This window comes from Pseudopodoces humilis, chromosome 16 (assembly GCF_049639895.1).
Source record: "Pseudopodoces humilis isolate 2021_Gansu_Grassland_sample_001 chromosome 16, ASM4963989v1, whole genome shotgun sequence".
NCBI classification, from domain to species: Eukaryota; Metazoa; Chordata; class Aves; order Passeriformes; family Paridae; genus Pseudopodoces; species Pseudopodoces humilis.
Window position 1 is genome coordinate 1,131,958 of NC_142215.1, and position 23,876 is coordinate 1,155,833.

Here is a 23,876-nt window from a genome sequence, read left to right on the forward strand (position 1 = left end):
AAATAATATAAAATACATATAAAATAATATAAAATAAATATAAAATAATGTCATAAAATTAATATAATACAAAATAAAATACATACAAATTAATATAAAATAAATACATATAAATAAAATACATATAAATGAAAATAATATAAAACAAGACGAATAGAATAGAATAGAATAGAATAGAATATATAAAACAAAATAATGAATACAATACAGTAAATATTAAATATTCTATTAATTATATAACGTTAATTACGTTCATATAAATAATATATTTATTATAAATTTATTAATATACTAATAAATATATCTATATTCAGAAAAATCTCTACAAAATTAAAAAAAATTCAAATTAAACAATGAAACAATTAAAAAAAACCTCGATTTTTTCCCAATGACAAACAGATTTTTTTGGAATTCCAAAACTCGCGCCCGGATCCCGAGCTCTGCCAGCTCTAAGGAGGTCACAGCTCGATCTTTCCCACTCCCGAGCTTTGGAAAATCCCTTTTTTTTTCCCCGGGAGCAGGCGGGGCCGGGCTGAGCCGTATCCATAGCAGCGGGATTTTATTACAGCCTCACCCGGGGACTTCAGCCCTGAGCAAACCCCGAGCGGCCTCCGCTCCTGCCGGGAACCTCAAATCCCAAAAATCCTCCCCAAAACCATGGTGAGTGCGGCTGCTCGCGCTCTGCGCGCCTCCCAAACCTCATTGTAAAGCTATTTTTTGAGTTTTTTTCCCCCCTTTTTTCTCTCTTTTTTTCTGTCTCCCTCCCTGCTCCAGGCGAAGTTTCTGTCGCAGGATCAAATTCACGGTAGGTTCGGCTTCGTTCCGCTCGGGGTTAATTAGCGGGATTAAATTGACCTTTCGAGAAAAATGATTATTTTCCCTCCGCCAAGTCGCGGTCTGGGTTTGTTGTGGCTCTGCCGGGATCTGGGAAAACGGGGAAAAAATCTCCGCAAATTCCCTGATCCAAAAACCCAAATCCCGCCGGGAACAGCAGAAATTCCCGGGGTCCGGTCCCGGTCCCGGAGGAGGAGGAGGAGGAGGAAGGAGGCGGGGCAGGGGATCCAAATTCCCATCGCGAGCCAATCCCGGCGCTGGGATCGCTCCGGGAACGGCCGAAGGAAGCAGGAATAAGAGTTATTAATAAGAGTATTAATAAGAGTATTAATAAGGGTATTATTGCAAATCTGATCAGCGCGGATTGGAGAGGGGAGGAGGAGGAGGCGGCCGGGACAGGAGGGGCCACGGATACCCCCGGGATCCCCCGGGACAGCCCCGGACACCCCCGGGACACCCCCGGGACACTCCCGGGACACTCCCGGGACAGCCCTGGGACACTCCCGGGACACTCCCGGACATCCTCGGGACATTCCCGGACATTCCCGGACCCCCCGGACACCCCCGGGACACCCCCGGCACAGCTCCGGACACCCCCGGGATCCCCCGGGACAGCCCCGGACACCCCCGGGACCCCCGTTCCGGGATCGGGAACGGGCTGGGAAGGGGCGGTGAGAGCTCCGGGTCGGATCCGGGCCAGCAGCGAGCCGGGATTTGCTGCTGGAAAAGCGGGAATGCGGCGGGATGGCGGAGTGGGAGAGGGAGCGGGGTGGGGAGAACTCGGGGTCCTCCTCCTCCAGAATGTCCCATTCCAAAATGTCCCACTCCAAGATCTTCCACTCCAAAATCTCACATTTCCAGCATCGCCCACGTTCAAAATCCTCCACTCCCAGAATCTTCCACCCTAAAATCCTCCACCTCAAAATCTCCCAACTCCAAAATCTCCCACCCCAAAATGTTCCGTCTCCAAAAATCTTCCATCCCCAAAATCTCCACCTCCAGCATCTCCCAGCCCCAAAATCCTCCACCCCAAGATGTCCCAATCTCCAAAATCCTCCGCCCCAAAATCTTCCACCCCAAACTCTCCCACCTCCACAATCTCCACCTGCAGCATCTCCCACCCCAAAATCCTCCACCCCAAAAATCCCACATCTCCAAAATCATCCACCTCCAAAATCCACCTCCAAAATCTTCCACCCCAAAATCCACCTCCAAAATCTTCCACCCCCAAAATCTCCACCCCAAAATCTCCCATCTCCAAAATCCCCCACCTCCAAATTCCTCCACCCCCAAAATCTGCACCCCCAGCACCTCCCGGCGCCCTCCCCCTCCATCCCTCAGCCCTTCCCTCATCCCCCTCTGTCCCTGTCCCACCCCCAACAGGGCAGGACAAGTTCTTTTATCCCAAATCCCAAATCCCCGGGATCCGAGCCCTTTTCGGGCTGGAGGGCCCCAATTAGCGCCGCTCGGGGTTTTAATTACCCTCAATTCCCCCGCTGCTCCCCCCCCCCCGCGCCCATCCCCCTCCTGGAAAGGCGACACGAGATCCCGGCTGGAATTCTTCCAGGGATCCCTGGAGGCCTCAGCCAGGTCTGGTTTTTAATTAGAGTTCAAGGAATGTTTTTCCCTGTACGACAAGAAGCAAAAAGGGAAGATCAGGGGCTCGGAGCTGCTGGCGGTGATGCGGTGCCTGGGAGCCAGCCCCACTCCAGGAGAGGTGCAGAGACACCTGCAGCTGCACAGGATCGGTGAGACACCAAAAAACGGGAAATTCCTGGAAAAAATCCCGATTTTTCTGTGCCAGGAGGGAAGGAGCTGTTGGGATGTGTTAAATCCAGCCCGAGGATTAAAAAGTGCTGTTAAAATCCCCAGAAATACAAGGAAAAAAGCAGGATTAAAGATGTGAACGTGGATTTGGAGGGTGGGAGAGTGTCCAGGCCGAGCAGCAGAGGGGGAAGAGCGCAGGGGGACGTTCAGCCCCGGATCTGTAGGAAAAATAAAGCACAAAACCGAGGAATTGTGAGATCGGCTGCAGGGAGGATTAAAAATTCAAGATCCAGGTTGGGAACACGGATTTGAGGGAGTTGTAAACGGGGTTTTAGGGGAAAAAGGCCAGTGGTGATGTGTCCTGATCCAGATCAGGGACAGGGAAATCCCAGGAAAAGGAGAAGAAACCCCAGGAAAGGGGGAAAAAATCCAAGGGAGGGAGAATTCCAGGAAAGGGAGAAAAAAAAAAGAACAGGAAAGGGAAAAGAAACCCCAGAGAAGGGAAAAGAATCCCAGAAAAGGTAAAATAACCCCAGGAAAAGGAAAAGAAACCTCAGAGAAGGGAGAAGAAACCCCAAAAAAGGGAAAATAATCCCAGGAAAGAGAGAAGAATCCCAGGAATGATAAAAGAACCCCAGGAAAGGGAGGAAAAAAAACATGAAGAGGAAAAGAACTCCAGGAAAGGGAGAAAAATCCCAGGAAAGGAAGAAGAAACCTCAGGAAAGGGAAAAGAAACCTCAGAAAAGGGGAAAGAACCTCAGGAAAGGTAAAATAACCCCAGGAAAGGGAAAAGGAACCCCAGGAAAGGGAACCGGGGAGGAGGAGGGGAAGCTCCGTCCCAGATCCAGCCCCCAGCCATTCCCTAAGGATCTGCCCTTCCTTTTCCAGACAGGAACGCTGAGCTGGACTTCTCCACCTTCCTGACCATCATGTACCGGCAGATGAAGCAGGAGGAGCCCGAGCAGGAGATCCTGCGGGCGCTGGCCATGCTGGACCGGCAGAGGAGGGGAGTGATCGCCGCGCCCGAGCTGCGTGCCAAGCTCACCCGGCTGGGAGAGAAGCTCTCCGAGGAGGAAGGTATCCCAAATTCCACAGGGATTCCTTTCCATTCCATCCCATCCTGTCCCTTCCCATCCCATCCCATCCCATCAATCCCATCCCCTGGATCCCATACCATCCCCTGGATCCCATCCCCTGGATCCCATCCCATCCCATCCCCTGGATCCCATTCCGTTCCATTCCATTCCCCTCCTCTTTTCTCTTCTCTTCTCTTCTCTTCTCTTCTCTTCTCTTCTCTTCTCTTCTCTTCTCTTCTCTTCTCTTCTCTTCTCTTCTCTTCTCTTCTCTTCTCTTCTCTTCTCTTCTCTTCTCTTCTCTTCTCTTCTCTTCTCTTCTCTTCTCTTCTCTTCTCTTCTCTTCTCTCTTCTCTCCTCTCCTCTCCTCTCCTCTCCTCTCCTCTCCTCTCCTCTCCTCTCCTCTCCTCTCCTCTCCTCTCCTCTCCTCTCCTCTCCTCTCCTCTCCTCTCCTCTCCTCTCCTCTCCTCTCCTCTCCTCTCCTCTCCTCTCCTCTCCTCTCCTCTCCTCTCCTCTCCTCTCCTCTCCTCTCCTCTCCTCTCCTCTCCTCTCCTCTCCTCTCCCCTCCCCTCCCCTCCCCTCCCCTCCCCTCCCCTCCCCTCTCCATTTGTTTTTCCCCCTTTTTTCCTGTTTTCCCCCATTTTTTCCCCCATTTTTTCCCTGTTTTTTTCCCATTTTTTTCCCCTTGTTTTCCCATTTTTCCCGTTTTTTCCCAGTGGATGATCTGCTGAAGGACGCCCCGGCCGGCCCGAACGGAACCATCAGATACGAGGAATTCGCGCGTCTCCTCTGCCTCCCTCCGGCCGACTACTGAAATCCCGGGAGATTCCTTAAAAATGATTTCATTTCCGTTTTATTTCCCCCTCCACCGGCTGCCTTCCAGAACCTGATTTTGCCTTCGCATCCCGTGGGATCGGCCGCGATTCCCGGGAAAACGCGGCGGGACGGAAACGAACGGAGCGCGACGACGCGAGCGCGGCTCCGGGAAACCGTTTCTGAAAGGATTCCTGAAATTCCGAGTGGTTCCTAAAATCTTTCCAAGATGATTTCTTCTTCTAAATTCCTTAAAAAAGAATGATTTCTGGAATTTCTGGAAGGGTTTCAGAGTCGGGGTTGAGAAGTCGGCGTGGCCCAGGAGCTCTTTGGGGTCTCCAAAAAGGGAAAACGGGAAAAAAACAGGAAAATTCCCATTTTTCACAGCAGGGAAAACAGGGCCAGGAAAATTCCCATTTTCCACACCGGGAAAAACTTCCCTGGGGAAATTCCCCCTTTTCTACACCAGGAAATTCCCGTTTTCCATGGCAGGAAAATTCCCCTTTTCCACAGCGGGAAAAACTTCCCTGGGGAAATTCCCCATTTTCCACACCAGGAAAATTCCCCTTTTCCACAGCACGAAATCCCCATTTTCCATGGCAGGAAAATTCCCATTTTCCACACCACGAAATTCCCATTTTCCACACCAGGAGGAAATTCCCAGCTCCAGCCTGATCCTGGTTTTTTCCCGCCTGGATCTCACAGCCGTAGGCCAGGCCCACAAAAGCGTGGCTGGAATTTCGGGCAGCTTCTCCCTGGATTCAGCTCGGGAATTCCACAGGGATGGCGACTGGGAAAATCCCGTATTCCCATAAATTCTGCTCCAGGAGCCTCTCCCTCCACCCTTAAATCCGGAATCTCCCCTTGGCTCCGAAAGCCACAGCAGATCCGAGGGATTGGGAAGGAATTCCCAGCTGGGAGGGGCTGGGATGGAATTCCCAGAGAATTCCCTGTGGCTGCCCCTGGATCCTGGAATGTCCGAGGCCAGCTTGGATTGGGTTTGGAGCAGCCTGGGATGGTGGGAGGTGTCGCTGCCCATGGAATGAGATGGGATTTCAGGGCCTTTCCGAGCCGGATTATCCCAGGATTCCGCCGTTCTCCCGTCCCTGCGGAGCAGCTCCGAGGTCTCCACCCGGGAAAAAACCGGGAATAAAAACCCACCCCCAAATCCAAGCAAATCCCAACCTTCCAAACCCAAACCGGAGTGCCTGCGAGGGAGGGGAAAACAGGGATTGTCCCCATGGAATGTGGGATGGGAGGATGACCCCGCCCCTCTGTGCCCCGCCCCCCTCCAGGGCCAATCCCGGCCGCAATCCCAAGGATCCCATCCCTGGAGAGCCGGAGACGCCCAGAGCCGGAGTTTGGGAATTCAGGAGTTTGGGAATTGGGAGTTTGGGAATTGGGAGTTTGGGAATTGGGAGTTTGGCAATTTGGGAGTTTGGCAATTTGGGTGTTTGGGAATTGGGAGTTTGGGAATTGGGAGTTTGGGAATTTGGGAGTTTGGGAATTTGGGAGTTTGGGAATTGGGAGTTTGGCAATTGGGAGTTTGGGAATTGGGAGTTTGGGAATTGGGAGTTTGGCAATTTGGGAGTTTGGCAATTTGGGTGTTTGGGAATTTGGGAGTTTGGGAATTGGGAGTTTGGGAATTGGGAGTTTGGGAATTGGGAGTTTGGGAATTTGGGAGTTTGGGAATTGGGAGTTTGGGAATTGGGAGTTTGGGAATTGGGAGTTTGGGAATTGGGAGTTTGGGAATTGGGAGTTTGGGAATTGGGAGTTTGGCAATTTGGGAGTTTGGCAATTTGGGAGTTTGGGAATTGGGAGTTTGGGAATTGGGAGTTTGGCAATTTGGGAGTTTGGGAATTGGGAGTTTGGGAATTGGGAGTTTGGGAATTGGGAGTTTGGGAATTGGGAGTTTGGCAGTTTGGGAGTTTGGGAATTTGGGAATTGGGAGTTTGGGAGTTTGAGAGTTTGGGAATTGAGTTTGGGAATTTGGGAACTGAGAGTTTGGGAATTGACAGTTTGGGAACTCAGAGTTTAGGAGTGCCAAATCCCAGGATTCCAACACCTCCACATTCCATTTTCCATGGGATTAACGGGGTTTTGATCCCAGTGGGATCGCAGGGAATGGGAACACCAAACCCAGCTGCCATTCCCAGAGCGCCAAATCCCGGGATTCCAACACCTCGATTTTCCAAGGGATTAACGGGGATTTGATCCCAGCGGGATCCCAGGGAATGGGAACATCAGGCCCAGCTGCCATTCCCAGAGTGCCACATCCCAGGATTCCCACAATTCCATTTTCCACGGGATTAACGGGGATTTGACCCCGCTGCTCTTGAGGCCACCCTTAACAGAACCCACGGAAAAACGGGAAAAGCGATCCCAAATTCCTGCTGGCTCCGGGAAAAACCACACCCCCAATTCCAGAAAAATCCACCTTTATCCATGAAAAAGAATAAAAATCTCCCCCTGGAGCGGGGATGAGGAGCTGGAATCACTTCCAAATGAGACCGTTTCAAAAATAACTCTTTCCCATTTTCTATCCTTTTATTTCTTTTTTTTTTTTCCTTTTTTTTTTTGGGTCGGTTTTGTTGGTTTTTTTTTTTGTTTTTTGTTTTTTTTTCTCGTTTCCTTCCTTTTTTATGTTTTTTTTTTCTTTTTTTCCAACTGACATTTAATAAATTATAAAATCGGTGTAAGGGGTGAAATAGAATATATATCAGCCAGATATGTATGAAATACAACATGCATAGGGGGAGGAAAAAAAACAAACAAACAAACGAAAAAAAAACCCAAAAAACCCAAAAAACCTATGGAAACTCACCTGGAACTCACGCACACGGATCTATAAATACATATATACACACACATATACATATAAACACCAACAGTTTTCCTTTTTTTTGTTGTTTTTTTTTTTGTTGTTTTGTATTTTTTGTCCTTTTTTTGTCTTTTTTTTTTTTTTTTTGCCCAAAATTCAGCTATTTAAGTGGCGGAGGAAGGGATGCTGTAAAAACACTTAAAAACCATTTTTTGATGCCACGTTATGGTGTGAAACCTTTTCAAATACGACTGATCAGACAGCAATTACCTAATGCTACTTGGATTAAAGGTTTATAATTTTGCTTTTTTTTGTCTTTTTTTTTTTTAATTTTTTCCTTTTTTTTGGTTTTTTTTCTTTTTTTGTTGTTTTTTTTAAAATCAATTTATTATGAATTTTTTGACTTCGTAGGCAAAAAAAAAAAGGTGGCCCTTTGTCGATGCTTGAAGCGACTATTTGCAATTGATAGGTTTTTTTTTATTTTTGGGATGTGAAAAAGAAAAAGAAAAAAGAAAAAAAATCAGACAAGAAATCTGCTAATTTTAGTATTCCTTAACTCTCTTTTTTTTCCTGATAAACTCGTTTACCTGCACTTTCAACCTGTTATAAAAATATTTTTTACACCAGAGGAAATATTTATTTTCTCTCTCTCTCTCTGACTTTGGGACACGAGAGAATCGATTCCTTCCCTCTCCTTTTTTCTCTGAATTTTAAAAGAATTTCCTGAAAAATAAAAGAAAAAAGAAAATAAAAATAAAAATAAAAATTCTGCATTCCAGCTATTTACACATTCCACTCCTTAAGATGGATCAGCCCAAAGAACCCCACCAAAAAAATTAAAAATAACGATTTTCCTATGTCATGCACGACTTAAAAAATAACGAAAAAAAAAAAAAAACCCCCGAGAAAGGAATTAAAATAACGGCTGAAATTCCAAAAAATTCCAAAAAATTCCGAAAGAAAAAGCGAATTTTGAAAGCCGCCAGCCTTAAAAGAGCTGGATAGGGAGGAATAATCCGGGAATTCGGGAATATCGGCGGGGTGAGCTTCACCTGCAAGCACAAACTGCGGCTACGGCACTAAAATCGGCTTTTTCCAGCCAGGCCAAGGTGGTTTGGAGGCAAAAAACACGAGCGGCTCCACGAGGAAACACTGAGGCATGCTCCGGAGTTTTCCGGGAAGAGCGGAGGTTGGCGGAGCGGGATCCGAGTTTGGAGGGATAAAACTTTCCAAGCCAAGCCGTGCTTCCAGCTGGGGCTCCAGAAAAATGGAATATTTTGTGTGACAAGCTGTTCCTCACTGGGATTTGATGTTGATTTGGGCTCCAGAAAAATGGGAATTCTCGTCCCAAAACTCATTCCTCAGCTGGGATTTGGGGCTCCACCCCATAAAAAATGGAATCTTTTGTGCCACAAGCCGTTCCTCACTGGGATCTGATGTTGATTTGGGGCTTCCCTTCACAAAAACGGAACATTTTGTGCCACAAGTCATTCCTCAGCTGGGTTTTGATGTTGATTTGGAGCTCCAGAAAAATGGAACTTCTCATCCCAAAACTCATTCCTCAGATGGCATTTGGGGCTCCACCCCACAAAAATGGAATTTCTTGTCCCACAAGCTGCTCCTAACTGGGATTTGATGTTGATTTGGAGCTCCAGAAATATGGAACTTCTTGTCCCTCAAGTCATTCCTCAGCTGGGATTTGGGGCTTCACCCCACAAAAAATGGAAATTCTCATCCCAAAACTCATTCCTCACTGGGATTTGATGTTGATTTGGGGCTTCCCTTCACAAAAACGGAACATTTTGTGCCACAAGTCGTTCCTCAGCCGGTATCTGATGTTGATTTGGACTCCAGAAAAATGGGAATTCTCGTCCCAAAACTCATTCCTCAGCTGGGATCTGATGTTGATTTGGGGCTCCACAAAAATGGAATTTCTTGTCCCACAGAACCATTCCCGACTGGGATTTGATGTTGATTTGGGGCTTCCCTTCACAAAAACAGAACGTTTTGTGCCACAAGTCATTCCTCAGCTGGGATTTGGGGCTCCACCCCATAAAAAATGGAAATTCTTGTCCCAAAACTCATTCCTCACTGGGATTTGATGTTGATTTGGGGCTCCAGAAAAATGGAACATCTCATCCCAAAACTCATTCCTCACTGGGATTTGATGTTGATTTGGGGCTCCACAAAAATGGAAATTCTTGTTCCAAAACTCATTCCTCAGCTGGGGTTTGGGGCTCCACCCCACAAAAATGGCATTTTTGTCCAACAAGCCGTTCCTCACTGGGATCTGATGTTGATTTGGGGCTCCACAAAAATGGAAATTCGTGTCCCAAAGCTCATTCCTCAGCTGGGATCTGATGGATTTGGGCCCTCAGGAATGACGGAATCCCAGCAGTGTGGAATATTCTGAGTTGGGAGGGACCCACGAGGATCAAAGTCCTTGCAAAAAGCATCTCAAAATCCCAGCCTGGGCATCCCTGGGAGCGTTGTCCAAACATTCCTGGAGCTCCGGCAGCCTTGGGAATGCCGGAATTCCCCGGGAAGCCTGGGCAGGGCCCCACAGCCTCCGGAGGAAGAATTTTCCCTAAAATCCAACCTAAACCTCCCGCTGAGCTTCGTGCGTCATTCCCTGGATGAATCTGCAGCATTCCTGACTGAAGCATGGAATTCAAAAGGAGAATTTGCCTGGATAGAGTGGCACACGGAACCAGAAATGCCAAAAAAAAAATAAAATAAAATCAATTCCCAAAAATCCAACCCCGCTCCTGAAAGGCTCTGGGCTGCAGACGGAGCAGGGGCTGCTCCGCTGCCAGAATTAAGAAAATCTGCGTGAAATATGGGATTTGGGGGGGATTGGATTCCAGCAGCAGAGGGCAATGTCTCTGAGAGGAGATTTAAAAAAAAAACCCCTCTCCCCAAGCTTGAACTTTCCAAGTTCAGCTCCTCTCCCGTTTCTTTAACTGAAAATAATGCCATCGGTGTCCGAAGTGAAGGGGGAAAAAAAATAAAGGAAAGGAAAGAAACTCACGTGACAAATGCACAGGTGTAAAATCTTCAGCATCCATAAAAATGAACTGAAGCTCCTTGTTTTTCTTACATTTTTTTTTTTTTCTCTTTTGTCTTTTTTTTTTTTTCTTATTTTTACCAGCGAGGCCATCTTAGGTTTATATACAAAAGTAAAACTGAAAATAGACTTTTTTTTTTTCTCCGTCGTTCTCTGTACACGTAAATTATTTTTTTTCCCCTTTTAAAAAAAAAAAAAAGGAAAAAAAAACCAACCAAAAAACAAAACCAAAAACCACCTTATCTTAATTTTTTTTTTCTTTTTTTTCTTTTCTCTGAACAGAAAGGAAAACCGGAGCACGAAGATTTCCTCTGTCCCTAAAACCCTCCCCACCCCCAAAAAAAAAAAATAAAAATAAAAATAAAAATAAGAATAAGGATCAGTCCAAGGAGATAATATCTGGTATGATACCGAAGATGGAGGCCGTGTCCGTGGCGCTCCTGCCGGCCACGGCGTGGCCGTGGTTCTCCCGGAGGCTGTTGGAGGACACCAGGCTGCTGTTGCTGCCGCTGCTGCTGCCGTTGGTGGCCGGCAGGGAGCCGCTTCCCCCCGCGTTCAGCTGATCCAGGAACATTTGGGATGAGGTGTAGGGAAAAAAGCGGGAGTGTAAAAGTTCCTGGTCGTCGGAGGCAGAGACGGCGGCGGCGGCGGCGGCGAGGAGGGAGGTGTTGTAATGCTGGCGGGGAAGAACGGCCGGGAATTCAGGGTTGGAGGAGATGGAAATGAAGGGGGTTTTGTTGAGGTGGAGGTTTTCAGGGGGGGAGTTCTGGGTTTTATGGGAGGGGAAATGGGGTTTTAGGTTTTGGGTTTGAAGATGGGAGGAATTGGGAACGCTGGGGCTAGAAATAGAAGGGTGGGAATGGGGTCAGAGTCCCAGATCAGGAGAAGGCAAATAGGAATGGGATCAGAGAAATCAAACCAGGAAAAGGGCAAATAGGAATGGGATCGGAGCCCAGACCAGGGAAAGGACAAGCAGGAATGGAATCAGAGAAATCAAATCAGGAAAAGGCAAATAGGAATGGGATCAGAGGGCCCAAACCAGGAAAAGGGCAAGCAGGAATGGGATCAGAGCGCCCAGACCAGGGAAAGGACAAGCAGGAATGGGATCAGAGAGCCCCAAACCAGGAAAAGGGGGAAAAATTGCCCCAAATCCATGTTGCCACCCCCAGAGATGAGGGTGAGTCCGAGCTGGCAGGTGGGACTGTGCTGATCCCTGCAGAATCCTGGGAAAACGCATTTAGGGCCGGAGCAATCCCAAATCCATTTCAGCAGCACCTCCCTGGGGAGGAACTTTGCTCTCAGCCTTTCCTCCCAGCAGGACCGAACATCCAGGCTGTCCCAGGCCTGGACCCAAATTCCACAGGGCGGGCTCTGCTCTCCATGGAGACATCAAAGCATCCCTCGACTTTCCGTGCAATTTTGGTGCCATTTTGGTACCATTTTGGTGCAATTTTTGTGCAATTTTGGTGCCATTTTGGTGCAATTTTGGTGCAAATTCCCACTTTGGGAAAGCAGAAAGGCCAGGGAGACATCCCAGCTCCACTTTTTTTTGAGGAAAAGGGATCAAACTGCACCGAGTTTAATCCCTGGCTCCCCAAAAAGTTTCTTTTTGCTGCGCCTGATCCCACTCTCGCGTTCAAATCCCAAATCCCACTCGGAAAAGCGTTTCCCACAGGATTTCATTCTCCCTGACTTACCTGATTGTCACCTGACAGGAAAGGGAAGAAATCCAAACCTGCTGAGAGACAAAAAAAACCCAAAAATTCAGCTTTTCCAAACAGAAGAGAATTTCTGTTTCTCCGTTTTTTTTTCCACTTCTTTCAAAACAAAACCAACCAAACGCTGCTGAAACTTCCAATTCTGTTCAGCAGAGATTTTAAGCTCATTCTCTTTAATTTTTTAAATTATTTTTCGTGCTGGGGGAGCTGTTCAGAACTCACCCTGCAGGTCGTAAGGCATGGGTGTCATGTGGAATGGGTGCCTGTAGTCCTGGATCAGCGAGGAGTTGATGTAGCTGGTGTCCACGGCGGGAAGGCTCGGGGTTCTCGACACGGGAGAAGCTTGGTGGGGTAAATTTAAAATGCTGGGAAAAGGGGGAGGGAGAAAAAAAAAAAAACCAAACTCGTTAGATATGTATAAAAATTAATAAAATATTTTACACAATTCATATTAATAAAATATGTAAAATATGTAAAATATGTAAAATACGTAAAATGCGTAAAATGCGTAAAATACGTGAAGTACGTAAAATACGCCAAGTACGTAAAACACGTCAAGTACATGAAATACGCAAAATACGTACAATACGCAAAATACGTAAAATCCACAAAATATGTAAAATATGCAAAATACATAAAATGCGTAAAATCCACAAAATCCATGGATTTTATTTTATTTTATTTATTTATTGTATTTATTTGTTTTATTGCTGTCCCATCGGGGGATGCTTCTTTGTAAATGGAATTTCAGCTCAAAATCCCGAAATTCTTGGGGGAATCCCCGGGGTTTCTCCTCATGATATTCCAGCAGGAAAGGCAGCCCCAGAGAGCCGGGATTTAGGGATTTAGGGAATTCACGGGAGCTGCCAGGAAATAGGGATGTGGGACAGCTCTTGCCAACAGGGATGAGATAATCCTGAAGGAATAATGAACCCAAAATCCCATGGGAATTGGGTGATCCTACAGGATCTGGGTGACACCACAGGGATCAGTCTGGGATTTGGGGAACCTCCCGGAGCAGCGTCAGTCTGGGATTTGGGATTTGGGGAACCTCCCAGAACCGGCTCAGTCTGGGATTTGGGATTTAGGGAATCTCCCAGAGCTGGCCCAGTCTGGAATCTGGGATTTGGGATTTAGGGAACTGCCCAGAGTCAGTTCTGTCTGGGATTTGGGATTTAGGGAGAGCTGGCTGTGTCTGGGATTTGGGATTTAGGGAACCTCCCAGAGCTGGCTTTGTCTGGGATTTGGGATTTAGGGAGAGCCGGCCCAGTCTGGAATTTGGGATTTAGAGAGAACTGGCTCAGTCTGGAATTTGGGATTTATGGGGAGCCGGCTCAGTCTGGGATTTGGGATTTAGGGAACCTGCTGGAGCCAGGTCTCAGTCTGGAATTTGGGATTTGGGATTTAGGAAGAGCCAGCTCAGTCTGGAATTTGGGATTTAGGGAGAGCTGGCTCAGTCTGGGATTTGGGATTTGGGATTTAGGGAGAGCCGGCTCAGTCTGGGATTTGGGATTTAGGGAACCTGCTGGAGGCGGCTCAGTCTGGGGTTTGGGATTTGGGATTTAGGATTTGGGATTTGGGCTCCGCTCTCACCCCTTGCTGTTGATGGGAGACGCCGGGGATATGGAGGGACAGCTCCTCTTGGCCGAGGGCTCCTCCTCCTCCTCGTCCGAGGAGCTGTCGATGGTCAGGTCGATCACCTCCACCTTCTTGTTCCGGTGGGACTGCTGCTGCGACGACACCTGGTGCTCCAGCGAGGAGCCGAGGCACCCTGCACACACCAACAGCCCTCAGAGCCCGGGAAATCACCCCATTCCCACGGAAAACAAACCGCGGGAATTCGGCGGGAATTGGAGCGTTACGCAATGGAAGAACTCGGGATGGAGGGAAGGGATAAAGGGGATGGAAATGAGCGTTTGGGATTGGCTCAGAGCCTGGAAAATCCCATTCCCAGGTAAAACAAAACCCTTGGAATGTCGGGAATTTGAACATTAAACAATTAACATGGTTGGGATGGAGGGAAGGGATAAAGGACATGGAAATGAGCGTTTGGGATTGGTTCAGAGCCTGGGCAGATCCCATTCCCAGGTAAAAAACAACTTTGGGATGTCAGGAATTTGAGCATTACACAATGAAGAGGTTGGGATGGTGGGAAGGGATAAAGGACATGGAAATGAGCGTTTGGGATTGGCTCAGAGCCTGGAAAATCCCATTCCCAGGTAAAACAAAACCCTTGGAATGTCGGGAAGGGATAAAAAGGGATGGAAATGAGCGTTTGGGATTGGCTCAGTGCCTGGAAAAATCCCATTCCCAGGTAAAACAAAACCTCGGGATGTCAGGAATTTGAACGTTGAGCTCAGGATGGATGGAAGGGATAAAGGAAATGGAAATGAGCATTTGGGATTCGCCCAGAGTCCAGAAAATCCCATTCCCAGGTAAAAAAAAATCCTTGGAATGTCGGGAATTTGAACATTAAACAATTAACATGGTTGGGATGGAGGGAAGGGATAAAGGACATGGAAGTGAGCGTTTGGGATTGGTTCAGAGCCTGGGCAGATCCCATTCCCAGGTAAAAAACAACTTTGGGATGTCAGGAATTTGAGCATTACACAATGAAGAGGTTGGGATGGTGGGAAGGGATAAAGGAAATGGAAATGAGCGTTTTGGGATTGGCTCAGAGCCTGGAAAATCCCATTCCCAGGTAAAACAAAACCCTTGGAATGTCGGGAAGGGATAAAAAGGGATGGAAATGAGCGTTTGGGATTGGCTCAGTGCCTGGAAAAATCCCATTCCCAGGTAAAACAAAACCTCGGGATGTCAGGAATTTGAACGTTGAGCTCAGGATGGATGGAAGGGATAAAGGAAATGGAAATGAGCGTTTGGGATTCGCCCAGAGTCCAGAAAATCCCATTCCCAGGTAAAAAAAAATCCTTGGAATGTCGGGAATTTGAACATTAAACAATTAACATCGTTGGGATGGAGGGAAGGGATAAAGGACATGGAAGTGAGCGTTTGGGATTGGTTCAGAGCCTGGGCAGATCCCATTCCCAGGTAAAAAACAACTTTGGGATGTCAGGAATTTGAGCATTACACAATGAAGAGGTTGGGATGGTGGGAAGGGATAAAGGAAATGGAAATGAGCGTTTTGGGATTGGTTCAGAGCTTGGAAAATCCCAATCCCAGGTAAAACAAAACCCTTGGAATGTCGGGAATTTGAACATTAAACAATTAACATGGTTGGGATGGAGGGAAGGGATAAAGGACATGGAAATGAGCGTTTGGGATTGGTTCAGAGCCTGGAAAATCCCATTCCCAGGTAAAAAACAACCTTGGGATGTCGGGAATTTCAGCATTACACAATGAAGAGGTTGGGATGGTGGGAAGGGATAAAGGAAATGGAAATGAGCGTTTTGGGATTGGTTCAGAGCTTGGAAAATCCCAATCCCAGGTAAAACAAAACCCTTGGAATGTCGGGAATTTGACTGTTACACAAAGAACGAGGTTGGGATGGAGGGAAGGGATACAGGGGGATGGAAATGAGCGTTTGGGATTGGTTCAGAGCCTGGAAAATCCCATTCCCAGGTAAAAAACAACCTTGGGATGTCGGGAATTTCAGCATTACACAATGAAGAGGTTGGGATGGTGGGAAGGGATAAAGGAGATGGAAATGAGCGTTTGGGGAGGTGAAGGAACCGCCGCTCACCGTCAACGCCGTTGTAGGACGCCGTCACTTCCTGCACTTCCTTCTTGCTCCTCATGGGAGCCCAGGATCCGTCCTCCTTGAACTGGATCTCGTCACAATCCGTGCAGAATTTCAGGATCTCCATGAACAACCTGCCCAGAAGAAGGGTTTCAAAAAAAAGAGATTTTTTTAAAAAATATTTTTATATTTATATATTTATATTTATATTTTATATTTATTTCTATATTATTTTTATTTATATTTATATTTTTATATAAAAATATATTTATTTATATGTTTATGTATTGATATATTGATACATTGATATATTTATATATTTATACATTTATATATTGATATATTGATATATTTATACATTTATATATTGATATATTGATATACTGATATATTTATACATTTATATATTTATATATTGATATATTTATACATTTATATATTTATACATTTATATATTGATATATTGATATATTGATATATTGATATATTGATATATTGATATATTTATACATTTATATATTGATATATTGATATATTTATACATTTATGTATTTATACATTTATATATTTATATATTTATATATTGATATCTTGATATATTGATAAATTTATATATTTATATTTATATTTAATTTATGTATATCGGAGTAAATTGGAATTTGTGGCGAGGTTTTTGTTGTTCTGCTCTTTTCTCTCTTGTCTTTGATAAGGAATTCGCTGAAAAAAAAATTCGAGTGTTCCCTGCAATAAAAATCTGAGGAAACAGAATAAAAATCGGCATAAATAAAATAAAATAATGCAAAAAAATAAAATAAAAATCTGCAAAAATGAAATCAAAATCTACAAGAAATTAAATAAAAATCTGCAAAGTTGGAAGTTTTGATTTAAAAGCCCTGAGAGTGGAATCCTGCAGAGCTCAGAAATCTCCACATATATAATACATTATATATAAAATATAAAAAATATATATTATATATATCACACATAATATACAGCCTATATTATATATTATATATAATTATATACAATTATTATAATTATATAATAAATTAGAACTATTATTTAAATATGAGAACATTCTCAGAAACCTCCACTTGCTCTCTCCTTTTATCACCCTTTGAAAAACAAAACAGAATATTCCTCTCTTAAAGAAATTAAAATGGAAACCCAAAAATAAAATAAAATGTAAGAGAAAAACGAAGATAAATTTTTTAAAAATTTAAAAATCAAAAAATAAAATAGAGTAGAATAGAATAGTATAGAATTGAATAGAATAAAATAGAATAGAATCATAGAATAGAATAATAAAATAAAATAGACTAATAGAGTAAAACAGAATAAAATAGAATAGAATAATAAAGTAGAATAGAATAGAATAGAATAGAATAGAATAATAAAATAGAATATAATAGAATAGAATAAAATAGAATAATAGAACAGAATAGAATAATAAAATAGAATAGAATCATAGACTAGAATAGAATAGAACAGAATAGAATGAAATAGAATAGAATAGAATTAAATAGAATAGAATAATAGAATAGAATAGAAAAATAGAATAGAATTCAATAGTATAGAATTAAATAGAATATAATGGAATATAATGGAATAGAATTAAATAGAATTTAATAGAACAGAATAATAGAACAGAATAGAATAGAATAAAATAGAATAATAGAATAGAATAATAGAATGAAATAGAATAGAATAATACAATAAAATAGAATAGAATAATAGAATAAAATAGAATAGAATTGAATTAAATAGAATAATAAAATAGAATAGAACAGAATAGAATAAAATAGAATTGAGTAGAATAATAGAATAAAATAGAATAGAATAGAATAAAATAGAATAGAATATAACTGAATTAAATAGAATAGAATAGAATTGAATTAAATAGAATAGAATAATAAAATAGAACAGAATAGAATAAAATAGAGTAGAATAATAGAATAAAACAGAATATAATAATAGAATAAAACAATAGAATAGAACAACAGAATAGAATAGAAGAAAAGAATAGAATAGATTAAAACAAAAGAAAGCAAAGCAGGAGGAGCCCAAGGCAAGGAGGGCCAGGCCCAGGGCAGGTTCTGGTGGCCCTGTGCTCACCCATCGATGATGAGGTGCTCGTAGGGAGCTTTCTTGTCACACACGGGGCACACCCAGGTGGGTTTCTTCTCGTTCATCTGGATGTAGAGCGTGGCATCGAAGCACTGCAGGTGCGAGCACGTCAGCGCCCGGCACGGGATGGTCAGACGCATCTTGCCCAGCTGGGAAAGTTAAAAAAAAAAAAATCAGGATTTTATGGTTTTGGGGTTAAATTCACCACCAGGGGTTTTTTTCTGGCAAGAGTTAGGTTGGGTTTTCTGCGGAAAGAATTGGGAGAAATCTGAAGTTTGGGTTCCTGTAGGTTTGAAATGGTGTGAAAGTGAATAAAAATCTCTTTTTTTTTGAGTTCTGTTTGATGGAGGAAGCTGAAGAATTGGTTCCTGTACCAAAACTGGAACTAAAAATGGAATTATTCTTCGTTCTGGTCCAAGTGCCATGGCAGGGAAAGGAGAGCAGGCAGGGAAAGGAACGGGATCTCAATCCAAAATTAAAACCGCGGCACCAAAGGCAGGAACTGGCCACAGAGGGTGGGGAAAATCCCCAAACCAGGAATTTCACCCCAGGAAAAGGCAAGGGAAGAATCATTCCTGGGGAATGGAGGAGTCCAAAATGTTTGTTTGGGTAAATATTTGGATTTTCTGAGTGCCCCTGGCTGATGGCAGTGGTGGGAGAGGAGATTTTGGGAATCAGGAATTTTGGGAATCAGGAATTTTGGGAATCCAGTGGGATCCAGCCCCGTGGCCTGAGCAGTGCCAGGAGGAGGCCACAGGATGGCACCAAAATTATCCCAAAGCCACAACAAAGGCTCTGCTCAGAGCCAGCACCTCCTCCGGGGTGAGCAGCAGGAAGATTTCATTCCCTCTGAGCTGAAATCCCCCCAAAAATCACTTTTTCCTTATATATAATACATATATATATATATGTATTTATATTTATTTTATATATATATATATATGTATTTATATTTATTTTATACATATGTATGTGTTTTTATATTTATTTTATATATATATTTATATTTATTTATATTTATTTATAGATATGTATTTATATTTATTTCTATATAAATATGCATTTCTATTTATTTATATACAGATATGTATTTCTATTTATTTTTATTTATTTTTATATATGTATTTCTATTTATTTTTTATAGATATATGCATTCATATTAATTTATTTATATATTTATATTTATTTATATATATTTATATATATGTATGTATGTATTTATATATATGTATATCTAAAATATATAAATATCAAAAAGCATATAAACATATTTCTATAAAAATATATAATATATAATACATAATGATGTACAACATATAAATATATATTTAAATATGTATTTGATATAAAAATAAATTTTATTTTAATGTATTTGAATTAAATTAATAAATAAATAGGTAATAAAATAAATAATAAATAAATAATATAAAATAAAAATAATATAAAATAATATTAAATAGTATAAAATATATTAAAATAATATAAAAAATATACAAAATAATATAAAAATAAATAAAAATATTATAAATACTATAAAGTAATATAAAATTAATATAAAAAATAAAATAAAAATAAATAAAATCTAAAAACAAATACAAATATATTTATTATAAATAATTGATTTAATTATTATTATTATTATTAATGAACTTACTGGACAAAGAAGAGACACTCTCAAGCTGGTTGTGGCAATTTCGCTGTCTGGATCAGCAGTTAGTTTCTCTTTAACTGGGATTTGAAAGAAGAAAAAAGTTCATTTTAGGTTAATTCCAATGTGAATTGGATGAGAAAAGAAATAAAATCCAGTCAGAAATGGTTTGGAAAACATTGAATTCGAGACCCCTAAAAAATGTGTTTATCTTAATTCCTTTACATGCAATTTTCATTCCTGCACCTTCATCCTCACCCTGGCAGGGGCAGCAAAAATGAAGATTTTTGTGCACTTAAATCATCAAAACTGCACCAGCACAAAATGATTTTTTTTTACTGCTGGACTCATTTCTTAGAAATGGATCAAAAAATGGATCAAAACAAACCTGGGATTTTCCTGCTCTCCCCAGATTCCAAACCCACAGCTGGTTTTGTTGGTGTTTTTATGCCACAAACGGATTCCACCAACTCATCAGAGGAAACAAATTCCCAGAGGAGCTCAGAGCTCTGTGCCTGGGACAGAAAAGGCTCCTGGAGCTGCTCCTGCCCAGATCCAGGGGGAGATTCCAGAGAATCTCTGGATGCTGGACTCATTTCTTTAACGGATCAGGTGCTGGGATTTTCCTGCTCTCCCCAAAATCCAAACCCACAGCTGGTTTTGGTGGAGTTTTTATGCCACAAACTTCCACCAACTCATCAGAGGAGCTCAGAGCTCTGTGCCAGGGACAGAAAAGGCTCCTGGAGCTGCTCCTGCCCAGATCCAGGGGGAGATTCCAGTGCCCAGTTCCCACCTGGCTGGGAGCAGGTGTCATCTTCCATGGATCAGGTGCTGGGATCTTCTCCCTCTCCCCAAATTCCAAACCCACAGCTGGTTTTGTTGGTGTTTTTATACCACAAACTTCCACCAGCTCATCAGAGGAGCTCACAGCTCTGTGCCAGGGACAGGAAAGGAGCTGGAGCTGCTCCTGCCCAGATCCAGGGGGATATTCCAGTGCCCAATTCCCACCTGGCTGCAGAGCCACAGCTGGGCCATCCAAACAAAGCCAGGATGGCTGAGCTGGGAGGATTTCCCTTGAATTTTTCCCTCCCAGATCCAGAGTTCCTGGAGCAAACAAAGATCTCCGAGCCCTTGAATTGGAGCTGAACACAAAGAACTCCCCTATGGGATTCCCAGAGGGCTGTAGGAAGTGCAAAGCTTGGTTAGCACAGTCCCAAATCTTCATTTCCCTTCCCCAAAAGTGATTTTTTCCCTTTCTGGAAAGCCCAGCAGACACTCACTGAGAGCTCTGGAGTGATCCGGGTTCCGGATTCCCTTGGCCCGCAACCGCTGCAGGAGCACCGTGGAGGAGAGCTGCTTCACCAGGTACACTGCCATGGAATAGTTCTGGGAAACAACACCAAAAACACCCAAAAAAGTCAGAAAAACCACCAAAATCATCACAGAAAACACCAAAACCATGAGAGAAACCCTGTCTGCAGCACAGAACAGCTATGGGATTGCAGGGTAGGATGGAGAGCTGCTTCACCAGGTACACTGCCATGGAATAGTTCTGGAAAACAACACCAAAAACACCCAAAAAAGTCAGAAAAACCACCAAAATCATCACAGAAAACACCAAAACCATCAGGGAAAATACCAAAACCATCAGGGAAACCCTGTCTGCAGCACAGAACAGCTATGGGATTGCAGGGTAGGATGGAGAGCTGCTTCACCAGGTACACTGCCATGGAATAGTTCTGGGAAACAACACCAAAAACACCCAAGAAAGTCAGAAAAACCACCAAAAACAGCAGGGAAAACACCAAAAATATCAGGGAAAACACCAAGAAGATCAGAGAAACCCTGAATGGGTTTGAATCAGTTTAGGAAGGATTTTGTTCTAAAAAAAATTTTAAAAAATTAGGATGGATTGTGCCCTAAAAATTAAACTAGGAAGGATTGTGTCCTGAAAAAATCAAATTAGGAAGGATTTTCTCATTAAGAATCAGTTTAGAAAGGATTGTGTCCTAAAAAAATAAAAAAAAATTAGGAAGGATTGTCCTAAAGAATAAAATTAGGAAGGATTGTGCCCTAAAAAAATCAAAAAAATTAGGAAGGATTGTGTCCTGAAAAATAAAATTGGGAAGAATTGTGTCCCAAAGAATCAATAAAATGAGGAAGGATTGTGTCCTAGAGAATCAGTTCAGGAAGGATTGTCTTAAAGAATAAAATTGGGAAGGACTGTGTCCTAAAAAATCAGTTTAGGAAGGATTGTGTCCTAAAGAATAAAATTAAGGGAGGAATTTATCCTAAATAATAAAAATAAGGAAGAAATTTGTCCTAAAGAATAAAAATGAGGAAGGATTTTGTCCTAAAGAATAAAAATGAGGAAGGATTTTGTCCTAAAGAATAAAAATGAGGAAGGATTTTGTCCTAAAGAATAAAAATGAGGAAGGATTTTGTCCTAAAGAATAAAAATGAGGAAGGATTTTGTCCTAAAGAATAAAAATGAGGAAGGATTGTTTTTTTATGGAATTTCAGGATGTTTTGGGTTGAAAAGATCCTGAAACTCATCCCATTCCAGCCCTGCCATGGACACCTTCCACAGCCCCAGGGTGCTCCAAGCCTCTCCTACTCAACTTTGGCCAATTATTTCTGCCAGAAATCACCCAAAATTCTCTTCAGAACCGATTCATCCGTGGGAGCCGCTTCCCAAGGGACTGACTCAAACCTGGGATGCTTCTTGTCCCTAAATCCCTGAATCCTGAATCCCTCAGAGCAACATCCAGGATCCACTGGATCCACTTCAGCCCCGGTTTTAAACTTCCTTCTGACACCTGCAGCTCTCATTAGGTAAAAAAAGGATTTGATTTCATTTCTTTTTTACCAAAATCGCTCAGCCAGCCTTTATCCCATCACCCACAGATTGTTTTCCACTCCATGACAAATCCATCCCGAAATCCCAACGTTTTCTATCTGCCTATGACAAATCCTGAAATCCCGATGTTTTCTGTCTGCCTATCACAAATCCATCCCGAAATCCCAATGTTTTCCATCTGCCTGTGACAAATCCCGAAATCCCAATGTTTTCCATCTGCCTATGACAAATCCATCCCGAAATCCCGATGTTTTCCATCTGCCTATCACAAATCCATCCCGAAATCCCGATGTTTTCCATCTGCCTATCACAAATCCATCCCGAAATCCCGATGTTTTCCATCTGCCTATCACAAATCCATCCCGAAATCCCGATGTTTTCCATCTGCCTATCACAAATCCATCCCAAAATCCCAATGTTTTCCATTTGCCTGTGACAAATCCATCCCGAAATCCCAATGTTTTCCATCTGCCTATCACAAATCCATCCCGAAATCCCGATGTTTTCCATCTGCCTATCACAAATCCATCCCGAAATCCCGATGTTTTCCATCTGCCTATCACAAATCCATCCCGAAATCCCGATGTTTTCCATCTGCCTATCACAAATCCATCCCGAAATCCCGATGTTTTCCATCTGCCTATCACAAATCCATCCCGAAATCCCGATGTTTTCCATCTGCCTGTGACAAATCCCGAAATCCCAATGTTTTCCATCTGCCTATCACAAATCCATCCCGAAATCCCGATGTTTTCCATCTGCCTATCACAAATCCATCCCGAAATCCCGATGTTTTCCATCTGCCTATCACAAATCCATCCCGAAATCCCGATGTTTTCCATCTGCCTATCACAAATCCATCCCGAAATCCCAATGTTTTCCATCTGCCTATCACAAATCCATCCCGAAATCCCGATGTTTTCCATCTGCCTATCACAAATCCCGAAATCCCAATGTTTTCCATCCGCCTATCACAAATCCATCCTGAAATCCCAATGTTTTCCATCCGCCTATCACAAATCCATCCCGAAATCCCAATGTTTTCCATCTGCCTATCACAAATCCATCCCGAAATCCCAATGTTTTCCATTGTGCCCGATCGGAGCGGAAGCGTTTTTCCACGCTGACAAATTCTTGGCCAAAGTTTCACCTCAGGACAATTCTGGGCACTTGTATAAACAGGATGAGGGCAGAGGCAGCAGTGCCCATCCAGCAGCTTTGCTGCCAGCGCTGGAAGCGGCTCAGGAATCCCCGGAATTCTGATTTATCCCAGTTTCGACCGAGAAGGGATAAAAAAGGTGAGGTTTTAAACGTGGGGGATAAGGAGAGATTTTATAAAAAGTCAAAGGAATGGGTTGGGCTGGGCAGTTTTGTGTCCAGAGCTCCCAAGGGTCCAAAGCCCAAGCCGAGCTTTGGAAACCCCTGAAGTTGGGAATTAATATTATATT

General features: G+C 43.2%; 2 protein-coding genes across 5 annotated transcripts in view; one reads left to right on the top strand and one right to left on the bottom strand.

Moving 5' to 3' along the window:
- Window positions 1-532: 532 nt before the first annotated feature.
- Window positions 533-4,765, top strand: CALML4 (calmodulin like 4). The gene is made up of 5 exons (XM_014251082.2): window positions 533-660; window positions 775-805; window positions 2,442-2,582; window positions 3,490-3,678; window positions 4,391-4,765. Exons 1-5 carry the CDS (start codon window positions 658-660, stop codon window positions 4,486-4,488), a joined length of 462 nt encoding a protein of 153 aa, XP_014106557.1. The 5' UTR covers window positions 533-657; the 3' UTR covers window positions 4,489-4,765.
- A 5,853-nt stretch (window positions 4,766-10,618) lies between these two features.
- The window catches only part of PIAS1 (protein inhibitor of activated STAT 1), a 54,001-nt gene continuing 40,743 nt past the window's right edge, over window positions 10,619-23,876 (bottom strand). For 3 of the 4 annotated variants that reach the window (XM_088063083.1, XM_014251307.2, XM_088063084.1), the window contains 8 exons: window positions 20,849-20,954; window positions 19,575-19,648; window positions 17,909-18,069; window positions 15,797-15,927; window positions 13,687-13,864; window positions 12,316-12,458; window positions 12,073-12,113; window positions 10,619-11,051 (listed from right to left, as the gene is read on the bottom strand). In XM_088063083.1, the coding sequence (XP_087919209.1) occupies window positions 10,755-11,051; window positions 12,073-12,113; window positions 12,316-12,458; window positions 13,687-13,864; window positions 15,797-15,927; window positions 17,909-18,069; window positions 19,575-19,648; window positions 20,849-20,954 (1,131 nt within the window). In that variant the 3' untranslated portion in view covers window positions 10,619-10,754. The remainder of the gene's footprint in view (window positions 11,052-12,072; window positions 12,114-12,315; window positions 12,459-13,686; window positions 13,865-15,796; window positions 15,928-17,908; window positions 18,070-19,574; window positions 19,649-20,848; window positions 20,955-23,876) is intronic. The other variant, XM_088063082.1, reaches the window with a different exon arrangement.

What these genes read in the sequence shown, in the direction of transcription:
- CALML4 (XM_014251082.2), top strand. An exon ending in GTCGCAGGATCAAATTCACG is followed by an intron (nt 806 to 2,441) that starts GTAGGTTCGGCT and finishes GTTTTTAATTAG; the next exon opens with AGTTCAAGGAATGTTTTTCC. An exon ending in GAAGCTCTCCGAGGAGGAAG is followed by an intron (nt 3,679 to 4,390) that starts GTATCCCAAATT and finishes GTTTTTTCCCAG; the next exon opens with TGGATGATCTGCTGAAGGAC.